The following is a 27,143-nucleotide window of genomic DNA, read 5'->3' on the forward strand; positions in this document are numbered from 1 at the left end:
TCTGCAAGGGGCAACATAGACTTCCTTTATGATCATCCAGTGCTTTAGTTCACCAGCTCTCCGTGACACTACAAAGGAAGTTAGATAATAAAAGCGAAACAGCACAGGAGAAATTTGACTCAGAATATAGATCGCATTACGGTGGGTTTATTACAATCTCAAGAGGACAGCAACGTCGTAGTGTATGAAATCAGATTTTATGTCACATCATTTCATACGCTCACATTATCTCAACACAGAAATCTATAGATAAATAACTGCAAGGCTGATTGAGCCCTGCAATTGTAACCAAGTCATGCCATTATGAATTTAAATCTTAAAAGGTCTTCATCTTCATCACCCAGTTCCATCTTTAATTCTATCATCGAAAGTATGAAATTCTTACCCTTTTGAAGCCGCCATGTACCATTTTTTATATAGATTAATCTACCTTAATTCGACTCCCAACCCTTTTCTCTGATGGTACACCCTACTACCAAAGATTATTTTTGGCACAGGGAAATGAGAAAAAAAAGTATAACAAGAAGTGTATCCAAAGGTAACTCAGTACTTGTAAATTTGACTGCATTGTCCAAAGAATGACACAACATCATACCCCACCCCCCCCCCCCACACACACACGATAATAACCTCCAATTCTGTCTTGACAAGCAATCACGACAAAGTGAGCAAATGATGCACATTCTTCATTACATAAACTTGCACTTAAGGGAACATTTGTTTGATGTTTGATCAGACCATGTGCGTAATGATGCACATGAAGACAAATCTTAAATGGATTATAACTGTGGAATACCTCGTTCATATTACACTAATACATGGTTGGAATTATCCTGAAAATGTGTGATTTACCAACTGACACTGCACCATTAATTTTCTTAAAACTATTACTCTTAGACATCTAGGATATATCATAAATGTTCTTCAAAAAAGTAATCAATAGTTATATACAAATACGAAACACATAGAAACATTGTCAATGATATGGCCATGTTTATCAAATGTATCAATTTGGGTGTTCATACTAGAAAAGTGAAATCACATTCCATGCTACGTCAGGACTGTCTTGGAAATTGGATTAAAATAGTGTTTAATGTCTGAATAAAGATCACTATATATAAACTGTGAAAACACATTCATAAATAAAGATAGAACGCGAGTCCTGCCATTAGCAACCAGTCTTTATTAGATTTGTCACTGTTTTCTACAAACTTGTGAGGCCTTACCCCTTACCCATGTCTTCACTCTTTGTGCATACCAATTTACTATTTAAATAGGTAGTTTGAGGTTTACGTTAACTATTCGTAAGTCGCTATGTTTAAATACATCTTTACAGTGCAGTTTGAATGCAATCACTTTTCTGGAACTTGAATTCAACACGGTGTTTAAAAAATGTAGAAAAAATGTTGTTGAAAGATTAGAATGGATTGGCGAGCATATTTCTTTCGGTCTTATAACAAAAGGATGGACTCTAAAAAAAAAACAATTTAACATGGTTTCAAGATAATGATATTCAAATGAATGTATCGTGGGACACGTCAACAAAGATTATTTTACTCTGCACGAATAGGCAAAACGATAGCATGGCAAGCCTTTTTTACATTTAAAGTTAATTTCTGATATCACGAATTCCATTTTGTGATATCAAAAAATCAAATTTTTGATATCAAGAATTCAATTTGTGATATCAAGAATTACATTTATGATATCACAAATTCCAGTAAGTGTAGCACATGAACTTAATTTGTGATATCAAGAAATCGAATTTGTGATATCACAAAATCCATTCTTGATATCACAAATTAAATTTGTGATATCAGAAATTCGAATTTGCACTGAAATTCAACTGTGAATTCGAGCGTTAGTTGAGCGCAGAAATACACAGGGTATTCGAGCGTTAGTTTTGCGCTGAAATTCAACTGTGAATTCGAGCGTTAGTTGAGCGCAGAAATACACAGGGAGTTCGAGCGTCAGTTCAGTGCAGAAAATCGCTGTGAATTCGAGCATTAGTTTAGCGCAGAAATACAAAGTGAATTGAAGCTTTAGTTTTGCGCTGAAATTCAACTGTGAATTCGAGCGTAAGTTGAGCGCTGAAATACACAGGGAGTTCGAGCGTCAGTTCAGTGCAGAAAATCGTTGTGAATTCGAACATTAGTTTAGCGCAGAAATACAAAGTGAATTCGAGCGTTAGTTTTGCGCTGAAATTCACCTGTGAATTCGAGCGTTAGTTGAGCGCTGAAATACACAGGGAGTTCGAGCGTCAGTTCAGTGCAGAAAATCGCTGTGAATTCGAGCATTACTTTAGCGCAGAAATACAAAGGGAATTCGAGCGTTAGTTTTGCGCTGGAATTCAACTGTGAATTCGAGCATTTTTTTTTCTTTTTTAGCGCAGAAATACACAGGGAATTGAAACATTAGTTTTGAGCTGATATTCAGATGGAATGTATACTACTGGTAACTTTTTTAGAACAATGTTCAAAATACAAATAACTATATATGAGAGTTTACACATCCATCATTCCCTAAATGATCATCAAGGTATATTCGATGAATTATTGATACAAATCAATTGTTTTGCAACATGTTATCATGAATTCAATGATACTATGTTCACTTAGGGCCTACATTTAATTCATCGTTTTGGTCCTCAGATTGTCATCTATTACTACGTTATTGTTAATTATAATACATTTTTCATGTGGTAATCCCCCTTACAGTAAGACTCTTCCACCAAATCGATGATGATTATGTGTGGTTGTATGTGTATGTGTGTTATAAAAGCATATCACGTGTTTGTATTGCGGAGGACCGACCGAGGTCAATCACCCCTCTGGTCGGTGTATGTCAGCAGCGGAGAATAAGATAGAGAGACTGTGACTCATGCAGGGTGCGGAGAGGGAGTCGTAAACCTGCCAAATGTCCACCACTGGTGTCGGCTGGTGGTCACATATAAAAGCAACGTGTTTCTCCTAAAGACATTTTCTCACTTCTCAAAAATCACTCCTCCAGAACAAAGGGGTGTATCCATTAAGACCAATAGTGTTGGGTGTACAGTTTGCCTGCCCCAATATGTTTATGATTTTGTACAATAATTTGAAGTGTAATCTAATATAGGCAAGTTTATTCAAGAACCAAAACCGGGGAGAACAAAACTGGAATGCACAAGCCAAAAAGTCCTCAGACCAGAGCAAGAAGAGTGAAGATATCCAGGTCTTCTGAGGAGTTTATGCAGCAGTATGCATGGCAAACAAACAGTTAGAATTTGCAGTAAGAAGAAAGCAGTGGTACAAAGGACTTCAATTTTGTTAATCTGCGCAATGAGATATTTCTCTCATTAACTTGGAGGAGTAACATGGGGAGGCCGGGAGACAGTAACTTCCACAGAGTAAAGAGAAACGCAAACAAAAGTTGTGTTAAGTCAACCAGTCTCTGCCAAATTATAGGCGAGAAATGGAGAAAAATGAGAATAACCCTATGTGACTCTGAAGTAATTGACAACATATCAATAATGGCATTTTAGATATGTTGCTAAACGATTTCTTTTTATCGATTCTTCTAAAACTAATTCCTAATCACTTCAAATGAAGACGAGTTGCCAAAACTCTTAATTTAGTTTGTTTTTTTCTGTAACTATCGTTATATACTATGCAAAGATAATACCTGAAATTCCATAGGAATTTCTGCGCTAAACTAATGCTCGAATTCACAGTGTATTTCTGCGCTCAACTAACGCTCGAATTCACAGTTGAATTTCAGCGCAAAACTAATGCTCGAATTCCCTGTGTATTTTTGCGCTCAACTAACGCTCGAATTCACAGTTGAATTTCAGTGCAAATTCGAATTTCTGATATCACAAATTGAATATGTGATATCAAGAATGGATTTTGTGATATCACAAATTCGATTTCTTGATATCACAAATTAAGTTCATGTGCTACACTTATGGGAATTTGTGATATCACAAATTGAATTCTTGATATCAAAAATTTGATTTTTTGATATCACAAAATGGAATTCGTGATATCAGAAACTAACTTTAAATGTAAAAAAGGCTTGCCATATGTTCGTGTGTAGATCAGCACTTCCGACAAAGAATTTCATAAAGAACAAGCAGATTAAAGTTACAGTTAAGCCATACTAATAATCCAAGGCAAAGCCAGTCTCTTTCTTCATTATCAAATTTACGAACAGATACTTCCTGCTTCGCATTTCAATGAAAACGGAAGGGTGAAATCTAAGGTTGTAGAAAGCACAACACTCCACGTAGGAAATAGATGAACTTACATAATACAGTACAGGCATACTAGGTGGAGAATAATGCAAAGTTTGATATTTGCTATATACATACTGATTTGCCATGGCAAGCAAAAAAGTTTACCTATATTGTGATTTTTTTTTTTTTGCTGTCATGCACCCACGCACGTCCACTCACTACGTACACACGCATGTACATCATAATATGTGATATACAATGTATATATATATATGTATATGTATATATATATATATATATATATATGTATATACATAATTTATATATGTATGAGAGGGATAGAAAGAGGCGAAGGACATTATGTTGCACAATGAAGACAAAGCCGTCATAAAATGATGTGATTTGTTTTGTTTTGTTTTCAATTACAAGACGTACCAGGCTTGTGGCTTTCCAGTGTGGGATTTAATTCTCAAACACTTTGTAGCAGATGCAATTAGAATCCACGGATATATGAGTGTTTTCATGGAGCAATTCTTAAGTAAGTACATAATTTTTGAAATTTACGGTTGTTAGTGTCATTCCTTATACCTGAAATATGCTTCTCTCTCTTTGTAAATATTCATACGTAAATATTGTGGGGTATTTCTTACCAGGAGAGATGTTCATACTTTTAGTGTTATATTGCGTAAGAAATCGTTCAAAACAATCTTACATCATTGTCTATTCTTTAGCGTGCCTTGGCATTCCGTAGTAATGTATGCAAGCATTGGTATTTTAGGATACACAAGATGTACTCTTTAACTATATTTGCGTGTAAAGTTGGATGAATTATTTAAAACATGGTCATATCACAATAACATGATCAGTACTCTTTATTCTTATACACCTGCATACTGTACATGTTACTTATTGTTCTTTGCAATAGTATACAACTGTGGTTGCCGCACGTGTCATCCGTAGTCTTCAGCTTTTTTTTTCTATTTGATCTTTTTTTTTAATGTTAGGAATACATTATTATTGAACGCCATTTATTTACTTGACTAGCAAGCATGCTTTTATATTGGCCTCATATTTCTATCTTCCGCATGAGGATTTCCAGCAGTACAAAGTCATTGATCATTTTGTCGATTTGTAATTTTAGTGCTCATGTACTCAATTCTTTTGGTAGAAACAGTGAATGAAAATAAATGAAATGAAATGAAAAAAAAAATGGGGATTCCATCAGTATACAAGATACGAGCACAGCATTTGCATCCCATTCTTTAAGTAAGCAATCATGTATCATTAACATTTATGTATAGATCCTCTTGCCATGCTGGTTTTGAGTCACCAATGCAGGCCCCTCTTGTTTTATTCACCGTAGCATACAACTCACAAAGTGGAGGTGGTGTTGACGACGCTTCTACTGCTTTGTCCACTTTTGCGTACAAGACCTCACAAGTTTGAGGTTCCAAGTTTGTGGTGTCATGGCAATCAAGGAAGTCGCTTTCTCTCCTTATGGAAAAGGAGACATCGTTGGCATCATCTTGAAGGTTCAGCACACTGTATTCTTCGGAGTAAAAAGCCTCGGGAAATTGCGGCTCGTTGCTAGTATCAACTTTATTTCGTTCCTCGCGTTCTAGTTGATAGTAGAAAACGTCTCCAGAAGGTTCGGCTGGTAAGAAACCCATACTAGTAGATGACGTAGTGTTTCCTCTATCAGAGTAAATGATTCTCTTTGGATTGGAACCGGAACCTTGGAGTGCATGGTTGTAACTTTGCGCTTTGTCGTCGAGGGGTGCATAATGGATGCGATTGTACTCCGTGCAGCCAGAGATATTGTGGGCATGTTCGTTAGAGTCGCTTAATTCTGCATACTCATTTACCATTGCCCTCTCTAGCTCAGAAGTGTCGACAAATCTGTCTTCATGAACATGCGTGTTGCAGGGGCTTGCATTACATTTTCGAGGGTATACTTTGTCAGACCGTTTACCGAAGTCCAGCGAATTGTAACACCGGTCATCAAACAAGCGCGCTCCGCCAGATCTTGATACTGCACCATTCGTCACCCTGTCGTTTCTCCGAACGTCTACATCCTGGTAATCGTCGTCCTCACAGCCGCCCGCTGATTGGTTCAGTGATGTTTCCTGTAGGCCACGGTATTCAGAACAACTGTATCACCCCTAAATGTAATATCAACGCTAAATGTAATATCGACCCTAAATGTAATACACCTTAACCCTAAATGTAATAACAACCCTAAATGTAGTACATTTTAACGCTAAATGTAATAATCGAGTCAACCCTAAATGTAATACATTTTAACCGTAAATGTAATAACCGGAGACAACCCTAAATGTAATACATGTGAACCCTAAATGTAGTATCGACCCTAAATGTAATACTTTTTAACCCTAAATGTAATATCGACCCTAAATGTAATACACCTCAACCCTAAATGTAATAACAACCCTAAATGTAATACATTTCAACCCTAAATGTAATATCGACCCTAAATGTAATACATCTGAACGCTAAATGTAATAGCAACCCTAAATGTAATACACTTTAACGCTAAATGCAATAACAATCCTAAATGTAATTCATGTCAACCCTATATTCAACGCTTAATGTAATTTCAACCTTAAATGTAATACACCTGATTATGAGGGTAAGCAACGCAGAATATCGGGCAAAATGTCAGGGGGTATACGAAGGAGATATGACGCACTCTCGCACTCTTGAAAGAACGACAATTTAGTTGCTTATAGACTTGTTTTTGTTGTTTACCCAGGTAAAAATCACAACAGTCTTATTAAATCCATTGTTTGCTGCAAAGTTAATTAGGTCGATGTAACATAGTTCTTAAGTCTATTACCTTTATTATACAATCACATAAACATTTTGTATTCCAATCTTTATTCAGTGTTCATTATTGCTTAGAGTTTTGTTGAAAAAGAAAAAAAATGGGCAAAAGTTAAGTTAGTTTGCCTTACTCATACATTCACATATCATAGGAAAGTCATTAATGGTGACTCAAAGACAATAAAAGACATCTATTTCTTTTTGCTTTAGCTGGCATTTTTAAATCAATTTCGTGTACCCTCCCCCACGACCAATTGTCCCAGTTTCGTGTCACTAAGTATAGGAGTGATTACCAGGAGTAGTGAACAATGTCATGAGGCTAATATTTCGGACAGTGATTTGCTGCCATGTCAATGTGTGACAGATATTTCGTCATTGGAACATTACATAGATAATGATGGTTCGTAAAAAATTTGCGAAATCTTTCTAAATCTTTCTAATTTTTAATTTTCTCAATCTACTCGCTTTATCATCCCGTTTCATCAGTAGGTATATGTTTTTTTTTTCTTGCAATATTATTAATATTCAGAATTTCCTTGCAAAGAATTTTTGCCCATTTTTTTTTCTTTTTCATCAAAACTTTAAACAAACACGAACACTGAATGAAGATTGAAATACAAAATGTTTATGTGATTGTATGATAACGGTATAGATTAAAAAAAATATGTTGAATGTACCTAATTAACTTTGCAGCAAACAAAGGAATTAATAAGACTGTGTGATCTTTACCTGGGTAAACAACAAAAACAAATCTAAGCAACTATTGCTGCTCTTTCAAGAGTGCTATAAAAAGTTGCGTCATATCCCCTTCATATACCCCCTGACCTTTTGCCCGATATTCTGCGGTGGTTACCTGCTTCACTCTCAAAAAGGAGGTTTTTAGATTTAGGGTCGTAATTACATTAAGCGTCAAGATGTGTCACATTTATAGGGTTGACATGAATTATGTTTAGGATTGTTATTACATCTAGCGTTAAAATGTATTACATTTAGGGTTGTTATTACATTTAGCGTTAAGATGTATTACATTTAGGGTCGGCTACATTCAGCGTTAAGATGTATTACATTTAGGGTCGATATTACATTTAGGGTTGAAATGTATGACATTTAGGGTTGTTATTACATTTAGGGTTAAGGTGTATTACATTTAGGGTCGATATTACATTTAGGGGTAAGATGTATTACATTTAGGGTCGATATTACATTTAGGGTTAAGATGTATTACATTTAGGATCGATACTACATTTAGGGTTTACATGTATTACATTTGGGGTCGATATTACATTTAGGGTTGACATGTATTACATTTAGGGTTGTCTCCGGTTATTACATCTAGGGTTAAAATGTATTACATTTAGGGTTGACTCGATTATTACATTTAGCGTTAAAATGTATTACATTTAGGGTTGTTATCACATTTAGGGTTAAGGTGTATTACATTTAGGGTCGATATTACATTTAGCGTTGATATTACATTTAGGGGTGATACAACAACTAGGTATAGAAGCCAGTGAAATACTGACGGCGGATTGGACGCCGCTCAGCATGAGAAGTGAAGAAGAGGAGATTTGCTTTTCGTCTGCAGTCTGAGAACCCATTTTGGTTACCTCCGCTGCGTTTTGATAGATACGATACTGGTCTTCTTGATGAAATGTGGCGTCTCCGAATCTGTTGTCCGGATTGTACCGGAAAGAGTGACCTACTGCACCAGCTGCAGTACTGCTACCATTCAGTGAATCAACATTATCCGCCATGCTGAGGTTCTGGCCTGACGTGCCAATAGGGTACATGTGCATTTGTCCGTCATTAGAGCGATCATCCATGGAGTTTACAGTTTCTGACGGCCTGCGTCTGTATGAAGAGAAGGGAACGACATTCAACGATTAATGCCGACCATTACTACTTGTTTGTTTTAATAGCAATGTGCGATTTAAACTTTTTGCAGAGAAACATAAAACGAACAATTGTATAATGTAACAGTTTTCTAATCTATATAAAAAAAAAAAACTTCTGTTGAATAAAGAAAATTCTTTTATGTGTTTATTCACCCTGTGCATTTGGAGCATGTATGAGTATTTCCATTGAGCCAAACATCTCTTTTCTGAACACACGCTTGCACAACTGCGAGCAACACCCATAGTGATGCATATGATATATAGTTATTTGTACATGAGGAGATTCGCAGTTCAAAGGGATTTTACAACCTTTCAGCTGACTCCATAGTTTTTGTGTATTAAAAAAAAAAAAAAAAAAAAAAAAAAACAACTCACGCTTTTAGGTGATTCATGCACCGCGTTATGGCTAGTATGGCAAGCAGTGCAAGAACGACACACAAGGAGGTCCCAAGGCTGTACATGATGATTTTCGTCTGATGTAACAACTCGGTCACTGAAAGAAATTGGGTAAAGGTACAACATCATCAATAAGAAAGGAGCTCACAAAATTAGTGCAGCCATAAAATATGACCAGATTCGCACACATTTCTTCACGTCTATCATGTTCATGTAATTATTTTTAGAACAACCAACACGACTAGGAAGATAGCTTAGCCTTTTGAATGTTACCGTATGATTTAATTTTTTTGCTGTCAAGTTGTGAAATGCCGCCATGAAAGCACAACTGGTAGGTCCTAAAGCTACACGGATCTCATGGGAAGGCCGTTTCCGCGTGTATGTGTGTGTGTGTTTTTTTTTTGTGTACGCCTGGATATGAAAAAAAAATCCTTTGTTAATGTGTGTGTGTGTCATATTCTAGCATAAAGTATGCACGCCTATTTCTATGGCTGTACAAAGAGTGCATTTTAAAGTTTCAGCACCTCTTTTTCTTTTGACATGAAAAAATCAAAGGGGAAAATCAATCAAGATTTTACTTAATACAATGATTGCACGCTCAAAACGAAGTGATCAATTCAAATTGACTGTATAGACTATACTATTTACTCATATTTTTAGTGGTATGTTCCAGTGTATACGCACCTTCTTGGAGTACAAATGATAATCTTTATTATCTTTATAATGAAGAGTGCAATAAGTCTGTTTTCACGCAATTGATTATCTTTCTTTATTTTACCTGGATTCCATTGCACACATAAGAATAGGACCCGGCAATTATTATCAAAATAATCCACTATAGATGCATTAGACTACTCACCTGAAGGAGACGTAGGGCTTGACCTCGTTGATGTCGTCAATTCTAGAATATTCTGTCCGGCATCTGTTTAAGAAAAGTAGACCAGAAGGACATTGATATCATAATAACCAGCGACCAAAAAAAAAAAAAAAAAATCTAAAAAACGAAACAAGCACAATCTTAAAACCCTTTTGTACCAAAATCTTCAAAAAAAATATGCTATCATTAAAATAAAAGATCAGATTAACCCAAACTGCCGTCTTTTCAAAAAGTAAAAAGTGTTGCCCTAAATGAAAATGCAATAAATTCTACAAATCGTGTATTGTCCGTTTGATGACGATAAAGCACATGGCAAGCCGGATTCAAATGTGCTCTTTTCCAGCATTTCCAGCACACCAACACACACAAACACACACATAGAGACACATATACAACACGCTGAACTGTCATTTTGTAATACTCACTAGATGTATTGTCTGTAGATGCTGTGCTGATGTTTACATCTTGCCATTCATTGTCTGGAAACAACATGCGTATGTGCACAGAAATGGAAGAAGTAAATACAATTTCCTATACACTCTGTAGGTTTTAAATCAAAATAACAACAACAACTATGCAATAAGTTTTCAAGCTTACCTGAAATTTACAGAAGACTGATCTGTCTTTACTTATGACCAATCCGTTTTTATGACTATCTTTGTAAATTTCTGGTAAAGGTGACTTAGATGAGAATAAAGTAATATAAGCAAAAGTGTGTGTGTGTGTGTGGGGGGGGGGGGGGTTGAAGGCTATTCTTTGGTGCATTTCCTCCATACATTTCAATAATCCTGGATTCGTTATTCTGGTGTGTTGCCATATCTTGATACCATATCTTCAGATGATTCAGTTGGTTCGTTGGTGTTGTATGTTTGGCATCGATGATTTCAGAAGTAAAATCTAAGCAACAGATGCAACATGTGAAAAGAAAAAAGAAAATAGTTTGGTACCTCTCCTATCTTCAGGTTCCAAGGGAACCAATGGAACACATAAAATAACTCTTACGTTATATCAGTGTTCTTACATCATGATAACATATTCTACATGTGCTCTAAACATATCAATGAATATGACGAACCGACTGTTTGTTGCTCGACTGCCTGACAAGATGGCACTGAAGCGTTCCAAACCGGGAAGTAACTCGACCATCCGGGTCTTCCAACACACTGAAGTGTCGCGCCTCCGTCGATGACGTAACCTTCTCTACAGATGAGAGTTATCATGGACCCGAACCTCGTGATATTGGAGCTCCAATCACCATTAGATACATGACTGGGATGATCACAAACCGCAACCGAAACTATTCAGGAAACAGGAAAGCAACAGTGTTTCGAAAGTTACACACACACACTCACACACCATGTACATGTGTATGTATATATATATATATATATGTGTGTGTGTAGATATATATATATATATATATATATATATATATATACATACATATACATATATATATATATTTACATTATATACAAATATATATTCAAGATTTTTTTTTCATCAATGAAGCATTCATTTCTCGAACGTTTCATTTGGTTAAAATGTGTAAATCGTTTTATCTGCTCGTAACATATCACATCCTTGGATATTATCTAAATTACATATCATTTTGTCTATATACCAATCCCCGAGAACCATAAAATAATTGAAATGAGAGCTGCTGCAATTATTGCAGTTCACGTCAGAACTGAAGATAAGGAAGATAGAGGTAGGGACTGTAAAACTGCGACAATTTTTGCAAAAACCAAAATAGAAAAGAAAAGTTTTTATAGCAACAGACAACATGAATTTCGTCATTGATTACTGTCACAATGAGGAACCATAATGGTTATCAACATGATTAAACATAATCATAGATTGCTGATTTAGTGATAAAAATGACGGTAATACTGACAGTTAGAATGAGATGGAGAGAAGTAAGGTATCATTTATACCTATAACATATCTTCACAGAATGTTTTATTATTATTACTCACTATTAAAAAAGTAGCGGGAATTTTCTTCCTCATTTGGACACTCCCAACGGTGAGTACAGGTTGAGGAACAGCTGCTGTAATCCATTTGTTGAAAACATGAACACATGCTCCAATGCATGACAGCAATGTCATAGCGAATTGGGCGTTTGGTACAGGTAGACGCACATTCTTCGTAGGAATGAACTCCAGAATGAGCCTGAAATGCCTGATAGTCACCCTGATAGCATCCGAGAAATCCAGGCACTATGTAGAAACAGAATGATGGTTATCCAGCATTGGATTTACTTCCGAGAGCAGCTATCAGACGGACCCAAACTGTCACTTTATAGATAATTATTTGATATCATAAATGAATGCGAATAAAAATGGACAATGCTTCCCTTTTTGAAAAATAAAGCAATAATCATAATTCATGAATCGAAGTATAGTAAAACATACCCATGCAACAAGTATTTGCAAGAAGATATGTGTGTTCAAGGCTCAATTTATATATTTGTCATGAATCAGTATATGTTGCCACAAAATGCAGGGTTGGCTTGTATAGGCCTACTTTAACATGCTAACATTCTTGCTCTTCCCTGCCTATTTTCTCTAGCAAATTGGGACACGAGAAAACCAGGGGTGGTATTCTTAAATCCGTTCTAGGAAGAAATTTCTTCTCGAGCCAGGATGTTTCCTATGTGGTATTCTGAAAATCTTCCTAAGTTTCTTCCTAAGTGTCTTCCTAAGTTTTTTTTTCCAAAACTTAGGAAGAATCTTGGGAAGATATGCGAATAAGGATGAGATATGCAAATTTCTGACTTAGGAAGAAGTTAGTATTTAGGGGTGGTATTCTGAAATCCTTCCTAGGAAGAAATTTCTTCCTAAGTCAGGATTTTTTCATACGTGATATTCTGAAAATCTTCCTAAGTTTCTTCCTAAGTGTCTTCCTAGCTTCCCCCCCCCCCCCAAACCTAGAAAGAAACTTAGGAAGATATGCACATAAGGATGAGATATGCACATTTCTGACTTAGGAAGAAGTTGGTATTTAGGGTTGGTATTCTGAAATCCTTCCTAGGAAGAGATTTCTTCCTAAGTCAGGATTTTTTCAAAAGTGATATTCTGAAAATCTTCCTAGGTTTCTAAGTTTAGGAAGAAGTTTGTATTGTAGAATGCACTTAGGAAAGAATTTTAGGAAAATATTTAGGAAAGCACCACCACTGTCCTAAGTACGTTGTTAAGAATAGCAAGCTGCAAAACATCGTGATAGGCGCGCTTGTCATTCACTGCGCGCAACATGTACTTCTATCCGCGAAATGGGCATGAGAAAGACAAAAAGGGGAGATGCCGCGCACACACGTATTTAACCCACGTCATAATGATACGCGATTGTCATTGGTTGGTTCCTTACGATACGGAATTTCGTATTGGCTTCCAAGAAAGAAGGTGGGCGGGGATAAGGATGACCTAATTTGCATTAAAGGTAGGCTACATGGTCCCGGTGGTTTAGTCAAATGGGTACGCAGGCGCACGGCGCAAGTTTCCTATAGATAATAACGCTATCGACTCCCCTTTAGCGCTTACGCTGTGGCCCACTTGCCCGAGTCCGAAGAAGTCCGATCCACTGTAGCCAGTGGTCCGATCACAGTTCGGCTCATGATTCGGCTGAGGGGATGACAGTTTTAGCAAACTTCTTTTGTGATTTCATAATAAGAAACACATATGCACGCCCCCTCGCATTACTACAGACTGCGTGATGCCCAGAGAAGACAACAAAGGCAACGTTACTTAGCAACACCTACGCGCTTTACTCTTGATGACAGGTCAACTTCGGCAATCTTCGTATCAACGCTAACGGTGATCGGCAGTATCACCAACAGCGCCCTCTACACTACCGGGACTATGCACTTTTAAGAAGTTCCTAGGAAGAAATGTCAGAATACCAATTTTGTCCGCTCTTTCTAAGGCACTTCCTAAGTTTCTGACTTAGGAAGAAACTTAGGAAGAAACTTAGGAAGATTTTCAGAATACCAACCCAGGCTCATATTGTATATGGTTCCTATTTGTGACTGTACAGGCAGACAGACAGACAGGCAGACAATCACACACACGTACTCATGTATTATGTACTTATACACACGTATATACATACATACACATACACCAATTTATATACTGTCTCACCTCGGCACTTAAGTCTGGCAAGCTTATCCAATGGACACTCAGTAGTAGTCAGTGAACATTCCATTACTCGTTTAGAGCCTGTGAATTAGTATTGTGAATATTATTCACAAGTTGTTTATAGATATGACTATCTCATCTTTGTTTGAAACGTATTTCTTGATAGTTCAGTTCAATTCAGATTTATTTTCATTCATTCACAAAAATTGAAACAAAATACGTATACATAACACATTTATTATTCTATCATTTTCTAGAAAATGTTATTTACTGTTTGAACATATTATCCTATCATCCTCTCAAATTGTTTTCTGCATCATACTTAAAACTGCATGGCACACGCAAACACTGCTGAGTACAGAAGAAAATATGCATGCACAAGATGGTTTACGTTGTACAAATGAGTACCCTGAATAAGTACCCAGCAATGCTCTTAAATTGTAATAGCAGTGTCCCGTGGAAGAACAGTGCTGGCATTGAAAAAAAAAAAATCGGTGTAAATGCTTGCTGTGATCCGTCGGCACAGAAGCATGCAAAATCACGGGACATTTACTTTTTACTGCGGTAGACCTGTTTATACATCCTAAGATTTAGAGCTCTTAAATAATTCAAAATAGTTGTCCCGCTTTATCAGAAAAGAGACACAACACAAACGATGATAAAGCTAAAGTGTGGTTACTTGTCGCTGCAAATGAAATGTTTAGACATGTCATTATGTAACATACAATTTTTTTTCTAGTTGTTCCGCTGAATAAAGCTAGTAACCTTTCATACGTGTAGCTGTTCACACAATATTTCCTATTTGGTTTAATTTTTTTTTTTTCATTTGATCAATATAGTCACTTTTTACCTGGTTTACCATGAATTTGAATTCTAGGTAGAGCAGGTTTACTGAAATTGCCAGTACACACATAACACTTACCCTGAGAACATGTCAACCTCTGAGTCTTTTTACGTGCTGTTGTACTGGGCAAAGTCTGATTCGAATATCCTTCTGCCGCTGGGAAGCCAAGCTCTCCGCAGATCAGTTTGGCAGCTTTGTCGTTGAATCCGTCATAACAGACAAATCTATCTGGTTCGAGGACCATCAAGCCTTCCAAGGGAGAGGGTCCACCAACCAGTCTCACAGAGGGTTCTTGAAAATAAAATTCTTATTGAAATAATTCTTGAGATCTAATTACAGGCTTTGGTTTAGTGATGATGACAGAAATGAGTGATCAACATGCTTTATGCTACATCACAATCTTAACAGTAAAGTGATTATACTCAATTTTTAACTCTTAAAGAAAACTTCTTGATACTATAGACAGTGAATTCTTGAACTAATGAATTTAATCCCAAGAACATGCATTAGAAATTAGGAATTGAGCGTTATTGAAACACTGATTGGATCTAAAATTACCCCGGAAATATCTTATCAATAGAAAATTAAACGCTTTAATTAGTAGCTTATTTGCATATTCCGAAGGGAAATGTTCATAACTTTTTGTTTTTGTTTTAGAATTGCCATCAACATTATTATCATCACTTTGTAACTCACTGCTTACATCATTATTTCATCAGAGCTTTGTAGATTTGCATTTCATGCATACCATATATATACCCTATATATGTGACCGTGCACCTCAAAACGAACATAAAGTCGCGCACACTGATTTTGCGTGAGGACTGAAAATAAATGAAATGGGTCAACCTAGCCGAACTTGACTTTTTCATATTTTCTGAAAGAGCGGGTCTTCTTTTACATTATGCTAAGATTTGGTATCATAAAACGGGCAGTTTATCTGGAACATTTTTGGTAGAATTATGTGATTAGGTGTGTCTTTAGAATCACTTTTTTATTTTTTAGTTTATCTGGAACATTTTTGGTAGAATTATGTGACTAGGTGTGTCTTTAGAATCCCTTTTTCATTTCCGAAAAACCTTGTCCACACTCTTCACTTTCAACTCTTAATAACTTTTGAAAGGATAGTACTACTGCTTTGAAAGTTGGCATTAAACATGGACAGAATGTGTTAATGAGGCATGCTTAATTTTAGTCTAATCTAACAATCCCTTCATTGTTGTTACTCTGGTGGTTTACTTCCTTTTTTTGTCCCATTCATCGCACTGCCAGCACGGTTTGGTAAAGATTAAGCGCTTGAATAGACACTGTACTTCAGAGCCGCTTTTCTCAGTTCACACTTTTCCTGAGTTTGTGCTTTCTTTCCAATATTTAGATAGGTTAGGAGAGTCCATTTGATTTGAGTTATACATCATTTTAAAGCTTAAAGTCTGCTCTTTCAGAATATGGTCTTAACTAAAAGTTCATGTCTGGCGACTTTTTGTTTGTTTTGAGGTGCAGGGTCACATATATAGTATAATATATATATGTATATATGTATATATATATATACATAAATATAGTATTAAACATACATATATGTACAAAATAATAGCGTATGTACTTTGGCTTATTTCTGTGCATAAACAGTTTTCATACTTGTAGGCATAAGTGTCCCAAAATGTTGTTTGTTTGTTGTTGTTGTTTTGATTTTTTTTTTGGGGGGGGGGGAGGGTCATCATTAGAATGCGTTGTATTTTGTCATAGAGTATCTTTTAACTTTTACATTAAGCAGACACAAAACAGACCTGGTAAACGATTGTTGCAATAATTATTTTTGTAAATGTTACTGTTATTCTTACAATGTTTGACAGAATTACGTTCCTTTCTCTTGCTATCATTATTCTATGTTTTTTTTTTTACTGTTATACTGTTTGTTTACGTGTAAACACAATCAGATACATCATGATGAAGCGTGTAATTATTCACGTCAAATTGCGCAACTTTACAAGACAATCCTGAATGCATTATTCCAAACATTGTTGCTTTCATATCATGGATATTGCCAATATGGGATATGTGTAAGAAAATGGGCAGGGATATGTGTAAAAACATGGACAGGTACATAACTGCAAACAACTTTCTTAGCTAGTTGAGAGGCAAAAGGCAATTCCACTGTCGATAAGGGACAAGTACAGAATATAAAAAAAGAAACACCCAAAGTAGTTACCGAATCAATAGTCCCCCTATGTTGTGTACATATGACTTTGTAAGATCGAAACTGCTGATCTACATTATATTTTCAAAAAACACATGTCGGAAAAAAGGAACCAGTTGGAGTCAAACCTGTTATCCACTTTTTTTTTTTAGCACGATTATGAGCTGTGACTTTTATCTATCGTCTCACTTCGACGTACCTGTTAGAAAATGTAGATCTGCAGTTACGATTTCACTAATTTTTACAAAGGGATACAACTGACTTTTTTTTTTTGGCTAGGGCTGTGATTCATGAGCCACAAGAAATGGTAGCTATAGTAACATTATAGAACTAGCAGTTACAATAAGTTTTGTACAATTATTGAGGGTGTATAACAGTGACTGCAGTTTAGTTGTAATGAATATAGTCATGAATTCAGAATGTTTGTTAACGTTACTTCAGAAATTCGTGATTCACATCATCGTTTGTGCTACTGAAATCCTTACAAATAGTGTGTGTGTGTGTGTGTGTGTGTGTGTTTCTGTGTCTGCGTCAATGTAAACATAAATGAATATTCTGCCAGTTCGGGAAAGTTACAAAATCAAAAGACATTTCAATATCTTAATTTGTTAATTTATAATTATGACGAATCATGTAGTACTTACCGCTGAGTACTTACCGCTGAAGCATTGCACCTTCAACTTGAATATTACTGGGTAAACATATATACCATATGCGGAGTTTCACTTGATGGGACAGTGATAAAACTGGAGACGACAACGTATGATTCTTAATCAGTCTTCGAAACGTTTTCGTAGATAAAACATCGATGATATGAAATCCCATCCTTGGGTTGTTGATAGACTCAAATTCTAAAAGCACTCGTCGTCCAGAGGTTGCCTGTATAAGCCAACTATGACGGTTTTGGACGCAGTTTTCATCACACGATATGTTCCCGTCTATTGGATCCCCGGAGCAGTTCAGATGGATAACTAGGGAGACAAAGAGATCAGGGAGGTAAAGTTTTAAATCTTACGAAATACCAGTATCTCCATAATATAATTTGTTCAAGAGGTATAGCACGTCTGTAGGTACTGGGATAACTGAAGATGATCATTCAAGAATTATCTATGTCAATACGGTCTGTTAATAGCGTAAGGTGTGATACTGCTCAGTTTCAATGTCTGCTTTTGTTTTATGTAGGATAGATTTGTTTTCTCTTTCCCACAGATAATAAGGTTTCTCGCCCTTTATACTAGCACTTCAAGTACTCATACACTGGCCTGATTGCTTGGGGACAAATTAAGACTGAGTGTTCAGATGTCAGCTATGACCTAATTTTTACCAAACTGATTAATTTAAGCATTTCAGGAAACGTAGGAAATGCATTTTGAATTCATGGAAATCAAAAAAAAAATACCTACCCCATGTCTTTGTTCCTTGCGTCGACAAAGTGAGGAACGGACTGTCAAAGATGATACAAACCAACAACCATACAAAGGAAGCCATTTTTTCGATGCTGGCTTAAAATCAATATTGTCGTTATCACTGTAGAAATTAGAGACCATTTCCTGTTCGATGAAGAGTAAGAGTGACCAAGTCTAGGTATGGCACGTATAGTAGCGTTGAGGAAATGACAAGCGGGTTAGACAAGATGGAACCATGCAGCAAACAACCATGCCTGGCAAACTTTTTTCTACCATCAAAATATCAATAGCCATCAGTCACAAGCTGTAGAAATAAATTCACGTTTACTGCAAACTGTATCTGCACAAGATTAGACGTATAAATCAATTTCCGATGAATGCTGCAGTACTGCGTGCTTAGTCTCATTCCATGAAGATGTGTACGCTAAGTCTGTATTACCATGCGATAAGAGATTCAGTATAAGCTCCTTAGGCGCTGTTTAAAAATAATTATCAAAAAGTACTCCTGATGATTCTACCGTGATGTGTGAAAGAAAAGTCTCGTGACCGCCAGTCTCCTTGACCACACCCTGCGTGTGCACGCGTGCGTCAAACAGTAAACGTCACTTCTCATTATATCTCCAGGCATACAAATAACAGAATAGATGGGGAAAGTCAGAAACCACTTGAGGATACTATTCAGTTCTCAAACTGTATTTGAATTAATATGATTTCTAGTCTCCTGTCTTCTTTCTAATTCCTGGTCAATCGTTATCTGAATGATATCAATGACGTAGTACATGTATTCGCTTTGTCATAAATGAATGAAAGATTTCAGTTTATGTTGTCATCGGAGATTCTTGTAAACGTATAATTATCACCAGGGTAGGTTACTATATCTACGCCAAAAGTTCTCGGTTTCGAATATGGAATCCATACCAGTATCCCTTGTCATAAAAAGAATATATATATATATATATATATATATATATATATATATATATATAATATTGTATCAGGGAGCCACCGCCTTTATTGTATAAAAGAGAGTTAAATACACATACATTCACACATTATTATAGTAAAAATGGAACGTATTAATAATATAATACTATATCTATATTTTATGCCTTTGCGCCCCTCCCCCCAACGAAAACACGCCACGTAGCCCTTAGTTTTCTTTCTCACATGTCACGAATTAACGATAGATCTTCGACCATGATATTATTATTTGAGCACCATGTGAGAATCTGGTAACAGGAAAAGCTGATATCAATATCAAACACTTTCAGTTTCTAACATGGCATTCATTCACTTCATGGTCTTTAACTCTTTATCTACCGGGAGCCGTTTGGTTGGTATCCATCCAAAGAAAGTCTACAGTGCAAACGTCTTAGAAAGCACTTCAAATTCAGTCATGAAAAAAAAAAAGGATTCTGATTAATATGATCGTATTTCATTGCTGGCAGATTGAACACTAGACATCAGAAAGAAGCCAGGCACGCATGCCTAAAGGAATTGATGCATGAATTTTAGATTTCTTTCTTTAATTTTCACCCATAAGGCATCTGAGAACACAAAGCAGAGAAAAGATAGAGAGTGTACTCTTGTTATTTATTTATTTATTTATTATTTATTCTTTGTCCTTTATTCAGGGTAGTGTCTTCTGTACATAAAACTACTTTACAAGAGAGCCCTGTATTGTAAAAAAAAAAAAAAGGATTGAAATACAGTTTACAATTTGAAACAAATTTTGAACATTGCAATTGTTACAGCCCACACCAATACAATACATACAATACAATACAATAGAATACAATAGAATACAATACAATACAAGATAAGAATAAGTGAAAACAGTAATTGAAATGTAAGATTGAATATGGTGTTAGGTAAATGTATATAACAATGTGAAATCAAATTACGTGTTACATTGAAAATAATACTATACAATTATTATAGCCAGTAAAGCATCACAAAGAGAAATGATCGGAGGATCAGTAAATATGTGATCCATCCATTATCCTCTATATGCCCTATCTCACCCGCCCCTTTTCCGGATAATACTTGCTGTAGCAAAATGTTTTGGTAAAAACAAAGAAAAAAAGTTATACAGAGGTAAAGAATATCATATCCCATTAAAGATTAAAGAAATCAAAAGTTGAACATGTACACAATTTCTTTAAATATCCAAACAACACAAAATTTGGGACATGAAATAAATAAGTAATCAGTGTTTGGTTAGGTAAGAACTCAGATGCCAAGAGTATATCAAAATTAAAAATTAAAAGTCGAAACTTGTACATTTACAATTCTATTGGAAATAAGTTTCTTTAAATACCTAGGCCTGCGATTATTAATGATTTTAAACATAATTATACAATGATTAAATTTAATCCGCTGTTGCACTGATTGTCAATTAAGTGATCCTAACAATATATCAGTTGGTGTATATCTATCAGCATTTATAGCGCATCTGTTCTGTGCACGTTGTATGAATCTCATTATATTACATTTTGTCGTATTACCCCGTATAATGCTACAGTAATCCAAATGAGGAAAAAAACATAGCATAATATAAATCAATCGAATTCTTCTGATTTAGATATGATTTAATTCCACGTATATCTACTGTTTCCCAGGAATGTTTACTTACAAGGTTAACAACATCAAGAACATGTTTGTCCATTTCATATGAGCATCAAATATAATCATGAGATATTTCTTTTTATCTACAATTTCAAATCTCATATTATTACATATAATATTAATATCACATTTTCTTACTATTTAATAGAGCCGAACATCATATACTTTGTTTAATCATCAATAACATACATTACATTTCTATCCATCCAATCAATTATCATATCAAACTGAGACTGTCATAATTTGTAATTATTCCTTGGTTTTTTTTTTGCCTCGCAAAAATTTAGAGCACGATCAGCATGTAATGAGAGTTTAGTCGATGGCATATACTTCATTTCACAGATAACAGATTAACATATATACTAAAAATCAATGGCCCAAGGGTGGATTCCTGTGCGATTCATGTTTTCACCACAAGTGAGTCACTCAAAATACCTTCGACTGAAACACACTGAGACCTGCCTGTGATATATGACTCGAACCATATATACTCTGTACCCTTATAAACATATTTTCTTTATCAGTTTATCATAAGGTATAAGATCAAAAGCTTTCTCAGGATCCAAAAATACACCACCTGTTATAAGTCCAGAGTTCATGTTTTGTGAAATGTATTCAGTGATATCCAGAATGCAAGAATTTGTAGAGTGTAAAAGTCAAAAACCAAATTGATTATTGGCAAGTATTAAACGAATGTTCATTCAAAATGATTCATACAATTGTGTATAGATTCCTTTTTCTAAAATCTTACTTACTATTGACAAAATAGATATAGGTCTATAATTCAAAGTGCATGTTTTATCATCACTTTATTGTATTGGAACTATTTTGGTAGATTGAAAATCTTTTGGCATACTTCCCGTTTTATGGGAACAATGTGACCGTGCACCACAAAACGAACATAAAGTCGCACACACTGACTTTGCGTGAAGACTGAAAATAAGTGAATTGGGTCAACCTAGCCGATCTTGACTTTTTCATATTTTCTGAAAAAAATAGGTCTTCTTTTACATTATGCTAAAATTTGGTATCATAAAACGGGCGGGTAAGTGTGTTTTTTTAGCAGTTTATCTCGAACATTTTTGGTAGAATAGTGTGATTAAGTGTGTCTTTAGAGTCCCTTTTTCATTTCTAAAAAAAACCTTGTACATACTCTTCACTTTCAACTCTAATAACTTTTGAAAGGATAGTGCTACTGCTTTGAAAGTTGGCATTAAACATGGACAGAATGTGTTAATGAGGCATGCTAAATTTCACTTTAATTTGATAATCCCTTCATTGTTGTTACTCTGGTGGTTTACTTCCTGTTTTCTGTCCCATTCATCCCACAGCCAGCAGGGTTTGGTAAAGATTAAGCGCTTGAATAGACACTGTACTTTAGAGCCTCTTTTCTCAGTTCACACTTTTCCTGAATTTGTGCTTTCTTTCCAATATTTAGATAGGTTAGGAGAGTCTATTTGATTTGAGTTATACATCATTTTAAAGCTTAAAGTCTGCTATTTCAGAATATGGTCTTAACTAAAAATTCATGTCTGGCGACTTTTTGTTTGTTTTGTGGTGCAGGGTCACATATATATGATATAATATAATATAATATAATATAATATAATATAATATAATATAATATAATATAATTTAATATGATATAAGTCAATGGTTTACAACACTTTCCGCAGCAAATTTGAATAATATTGGGTGCACTCCATTATGTTATGCATCAATACCCATCAATTATTTTAATACAAATTCTTCTTCTTCATATTGATTCCGGTTGTACTACTTATTCTATCCTATACAGTATTTAATATCTGATTAAAAACATTACCGATTTCATATTTGTTTTCTTAAACTTTTCCTTCATATTCTAACTTATATTCGGTCTCACTTTTAGCTTTTGGCAAAAGATAGTTGATAACCTTCCATTTGTATTTCTAAATTTGTGACACCCAAGGTAGTGTAATACACATGTGGTGACTGTGTACGTCACACATACTGTGGAACGCTTCATCACCTCAGTACGTAATTTCATGGATGTTAATGGTAGATTGGTTATTGTTTCTACTGATTACAAGAGATAACAGGTACTTGAAAAAAAAAGAATTGTAACATGATGCTATTATGCTATTATGCTAAGATAAAGCTCATTTTGATTAATATTTCTGTGTTGCTGTTCATTCAAACCGAATGAGCCACTCTCAATATTGCAAAGTTACGAAGAATATATTTTTTTTCCTTTTCATTTGATTTTCTCACGTTGAGACTAATTTCTTCTCAGACGTGCTATGAATGTACGACCGCTCTGTTTTAAGGTTGACTTATCAATGATTTATTATGATAGTCTGCCAAAGATTTGGAAGCCCATATTTCCCCGTACTCAATTGTTGTTGTTGTTTTTTTTTCCTCATCCTTTCAACTTATTTGAAACACAAAATGGTTGAACAGAGATTTTCAGTTTTGAAATTGACCCATGGACCAAAATGCTCAATGCTGTGTTATACTGTGTAAATTCCCTACGATTAACAGTCTGTAAATTGTCTGTGATTTCTTCGTGATGTCAGTCTGTAATTTCTCCATGGATTGAATTGTGCACTAAGCTGACGTTTATGCTACTTGTGACACCCAGGTGTAATAGGCATGATGACTGTGTATGTCATACATACCAATGCATACCCTCACCTCAGTACGAAATTTTATGGATGCTGATAGTAGATTGGACATTGGACATTGTTTCTCCTTTGATACAAGAAATAACCGGTATTTAAAATTTGTAATATGATGTTATTGATAGGAAAGTAGGATTTCTAAAACATTCAATCAGTATTATGTTACGTTGTAACTTGTATGTGTGTTGGCGCAGATCTTGCCTACTTTTCATGGGCAAAGACAGCGCTAATACATTCACAACACAAAGCAGTTGTCAGCATATGATAAAGAGTTTGTCTACGAAAACGGGCAGGGCAGCTGCACACAGAGTTTGTCCACGGAAAATAAGACTTAAAAGGTAATTCTTTTGTCCCATTCTCCCTGTTAGAATATCATTTTCAGGTGTGTGCTTAGACTCGAGCTCAAACCACGCTCACTTGCTAAGATGAACCTCATTTGATTAATACACTTGCGTTGTTGTTCTTCACTCAACTGAACGAACCACCCTTAATACCACAAGTTATGAAGCCTTTTAATGTTTTTATTTTTCTTATTCCTTCATCTGTATGTGAAATAATATGATGGTAGAGAGTTGAGTAATGAATTTAAACACAAACTATAAATAATATAAAAGTGTTTAATTGATTTATCGTCTGTTGGGAGTGGGTGGGGCGTTGGGTTGTCTTGAACACTATGAGTTCTATGACAGCTTAGCGCCCTTGTCGTTCTCAACGGGCGATATTAAAGGGTCATTGTTTTACTCATTTGTGATCTATATAGTATTTACTTATGCAGGAATAATGTACATTCTTTATGATTTACAGTCTGTAACTTCCCTTTGGATTGAAAAACACATGCCTTAATGTCTGTGTTATATTGGGTCAATTGTTTATAATGCCAGTCTGAAATTTCTTCTTGGATTGTATCACCCATGACCGCGTTTAACTGTACACAAAGCTGTTTACGCTACTATAGTGACACCAAAGTGTAATTCACAGGTGATGACTGTAAATGTCATACATACCAGTGCATTTCTTTAACTCAGTATGAAATTTACAGACGCTCATGGTAAATTGGACATTGTCTGTCCTTATCACTAGAGGCAAGCGGGAGTCAAAATTTCGTAACATGACGTTTTATAACAGGATAGTAGGATGATTTAAAACATACGTGTTTATACACAGAGCTGCATATTATGGTACTTGTGACACCTAGGTGTAATGCATAGGTAATGTTTGTGTTCTATTGTTTCATTAATGCAGTCCGAAGCGTGGCGCCTCCCTGTCACGTGGTTGTTTGTTGGCGCCTTTATTGAGGTACTGCTTGGCGGTCTCCTGCCTCATCGGCGGGGCGTGGCAGAGGGCGCCATGCTGGTGGTTACTGACCTACGTTTCCCTATATAATTAACTCACTTTTTCTCATTCCTTCATCTGCGCGTTTATACTGTGTACACAAAGCTGAATATGCTATATTTGCGACACCCAAGTGTAATACACAGGTGATGATTGCGTTCTATTGTTTCATTGTATATTGCAGTCCGAAGCATGGCGCCTCCCCGTCACGTGGTTGTTTGTTGGCGCCTTCATTGAGGTACTGCTTGGCGATCCCTTGCCTCATCGGCGGGGCGTGGCAGGGGGCGCCATGCTGGTGGTTATTGACCGTTCGCGCTGTGACCATACGATGGCGGGCATTCACCCATTCGCATTTAACCAGTGTTGTATCTATGTCATCCCATGTACATAAATTTGTGAATGTTAATCATTCAATTCAAGATGTCTGCATCTGGTATAGGAGAGGTGTTTCATTTTTTTCCTTTTTTTTCTATCACTCTCTGAAAATGGTTAATGTAATACTCATTTATGTCAAGGGACATTTTACCTAGTTTATTTTCTTTTCTTTTTCCTTCTGTAACCTGATTTCTTAACTGGTGTATTCTAATTCCTATTATATAGTAGAGCAAGGCTGAAGACGCTCTTAGATAATTGTTAATACGTTATTCTGTAATATATGTGGTACCTCGTGTATGGTATTAATGTTACATTGACTCTGTTTCCAACTAAGATGTAGCATTTTCTTTCTTTTTAGTCTCGTACATCACAGACATTCAAGATGTCAAAATCCCCTGTGCTGCACTCGACAGGTGCCCTCGTGGATACAAGCAATGGCAATTACGCTCACCCTGTACTACACAATCCAATAGACACTGCATTCAATTCAATTACTGATGATGATTTTTTCGATACGGTAGGACCTTCTTTGGCAGAAAGAGAAGTAAATATTGATCAAAATAATATCTTTTTCGATAATTGTGTTTCAGATAGTTTTAATACATCGTCGAAAGAATTTCATTATGACTTTGATATAGAAAACCAATTGCAAAGCCCATCTTCGGAATATCTTACTCTCAACCAGTTTAATAATGTTGTCAAGGAATATGATGACACCATTTTTTCACTCATACATCTTAATATTAGGAGTATTAATAAACATTTTGAAGAACTGAGGTTACTTTTAGATGATCCCATCAGGAAAAAATTTTCGATAATAGGTTTAACCGAAACCTGGCTTTCCAATGATTTAAGTCTTCCTTTCGCCCTCGACGGATATGATTTTGTAGTTAATAACAGGCAAATTAGGGCGGGTGGGGGCGTTGCTTTATATGTTTCACAAAAGTATGATTATATAGTTCGTGATGAGCTCAACTGTATGACTGAAGTTATTGAATCTCTTTTTATTGAAATTACAGTCCCTGGCGGTAGAAATATAATCATAGGTGTAATGTATAGACCACCCAGTGCGAATATGAAATCATTTTTGGAATATTTTGCGAATTTAATGAAGGATCCAGTTTTTATTCATAAAAAATGTTTCATAATGGGAGATTTTAATATAGATTTATTGAAACAAAATACTATCTCACAAGATTTTATGGAACTATTTCTATCTGCTTCTTTCTTACCTTTGATATCTAAGCCCACGCGTATAGTTAATGAATCCGCCTCCCTTATTGATAATATTTTTTCTAATATTCTGCCTTCTCCTGATTCTCTTATATTACTTT

General features: G+C 35.6%; 1 protein-coding gene across 1 annotated transcript in view; it reads right to left on the bottom strand.

The window, feature by feature from the left end:
• Positions 1-5,487: 5,487 nt before the first annotated feature.
• LOC140227694 (uncharacterized) overlaps positions 5,488-27,143 on the bottom strand; it is a 50,306-nt gene continuing 28,650 nt past the window's right edge. The window contains exons 7-11 of the mRNA XM_072308108.1: positions 15,287-15,457; positions 10,208-10,270; positions 9,328-9,445; positions 8,555-8,908; positions 5,488-6,367 (exon numbers count right to left, since the gene is read on the bottom strand). Coding sequence (XP_072164209.1) covers positions 5,488-6,367; positions 8,555-8,908; positions 9,328-9,445; positions 10,208-10,270; positions 15,287-15,457 — 1,586 coding nt within the window. The remainder of the gene's footprint in view (positions 6,368-8,554; positions 8,909-9,327; positions 9,446-10,207; positions 10,271-15,286; positions 15,458-27,143) is intronic.

The sequence above is a fragment of the Diadema setosum genome, chromosome 4 (genome assembly GCF_964275005.1).
Source record: "Diadema setosum chromosome 4, eeDiaSeto1, whole genome shotgun sequence".
NCBI lineage: Eukaryota > Metazoa > Echinodermata > Echinoidea > Diadematoida > Diadematidae > Diadema > Diadema setosum.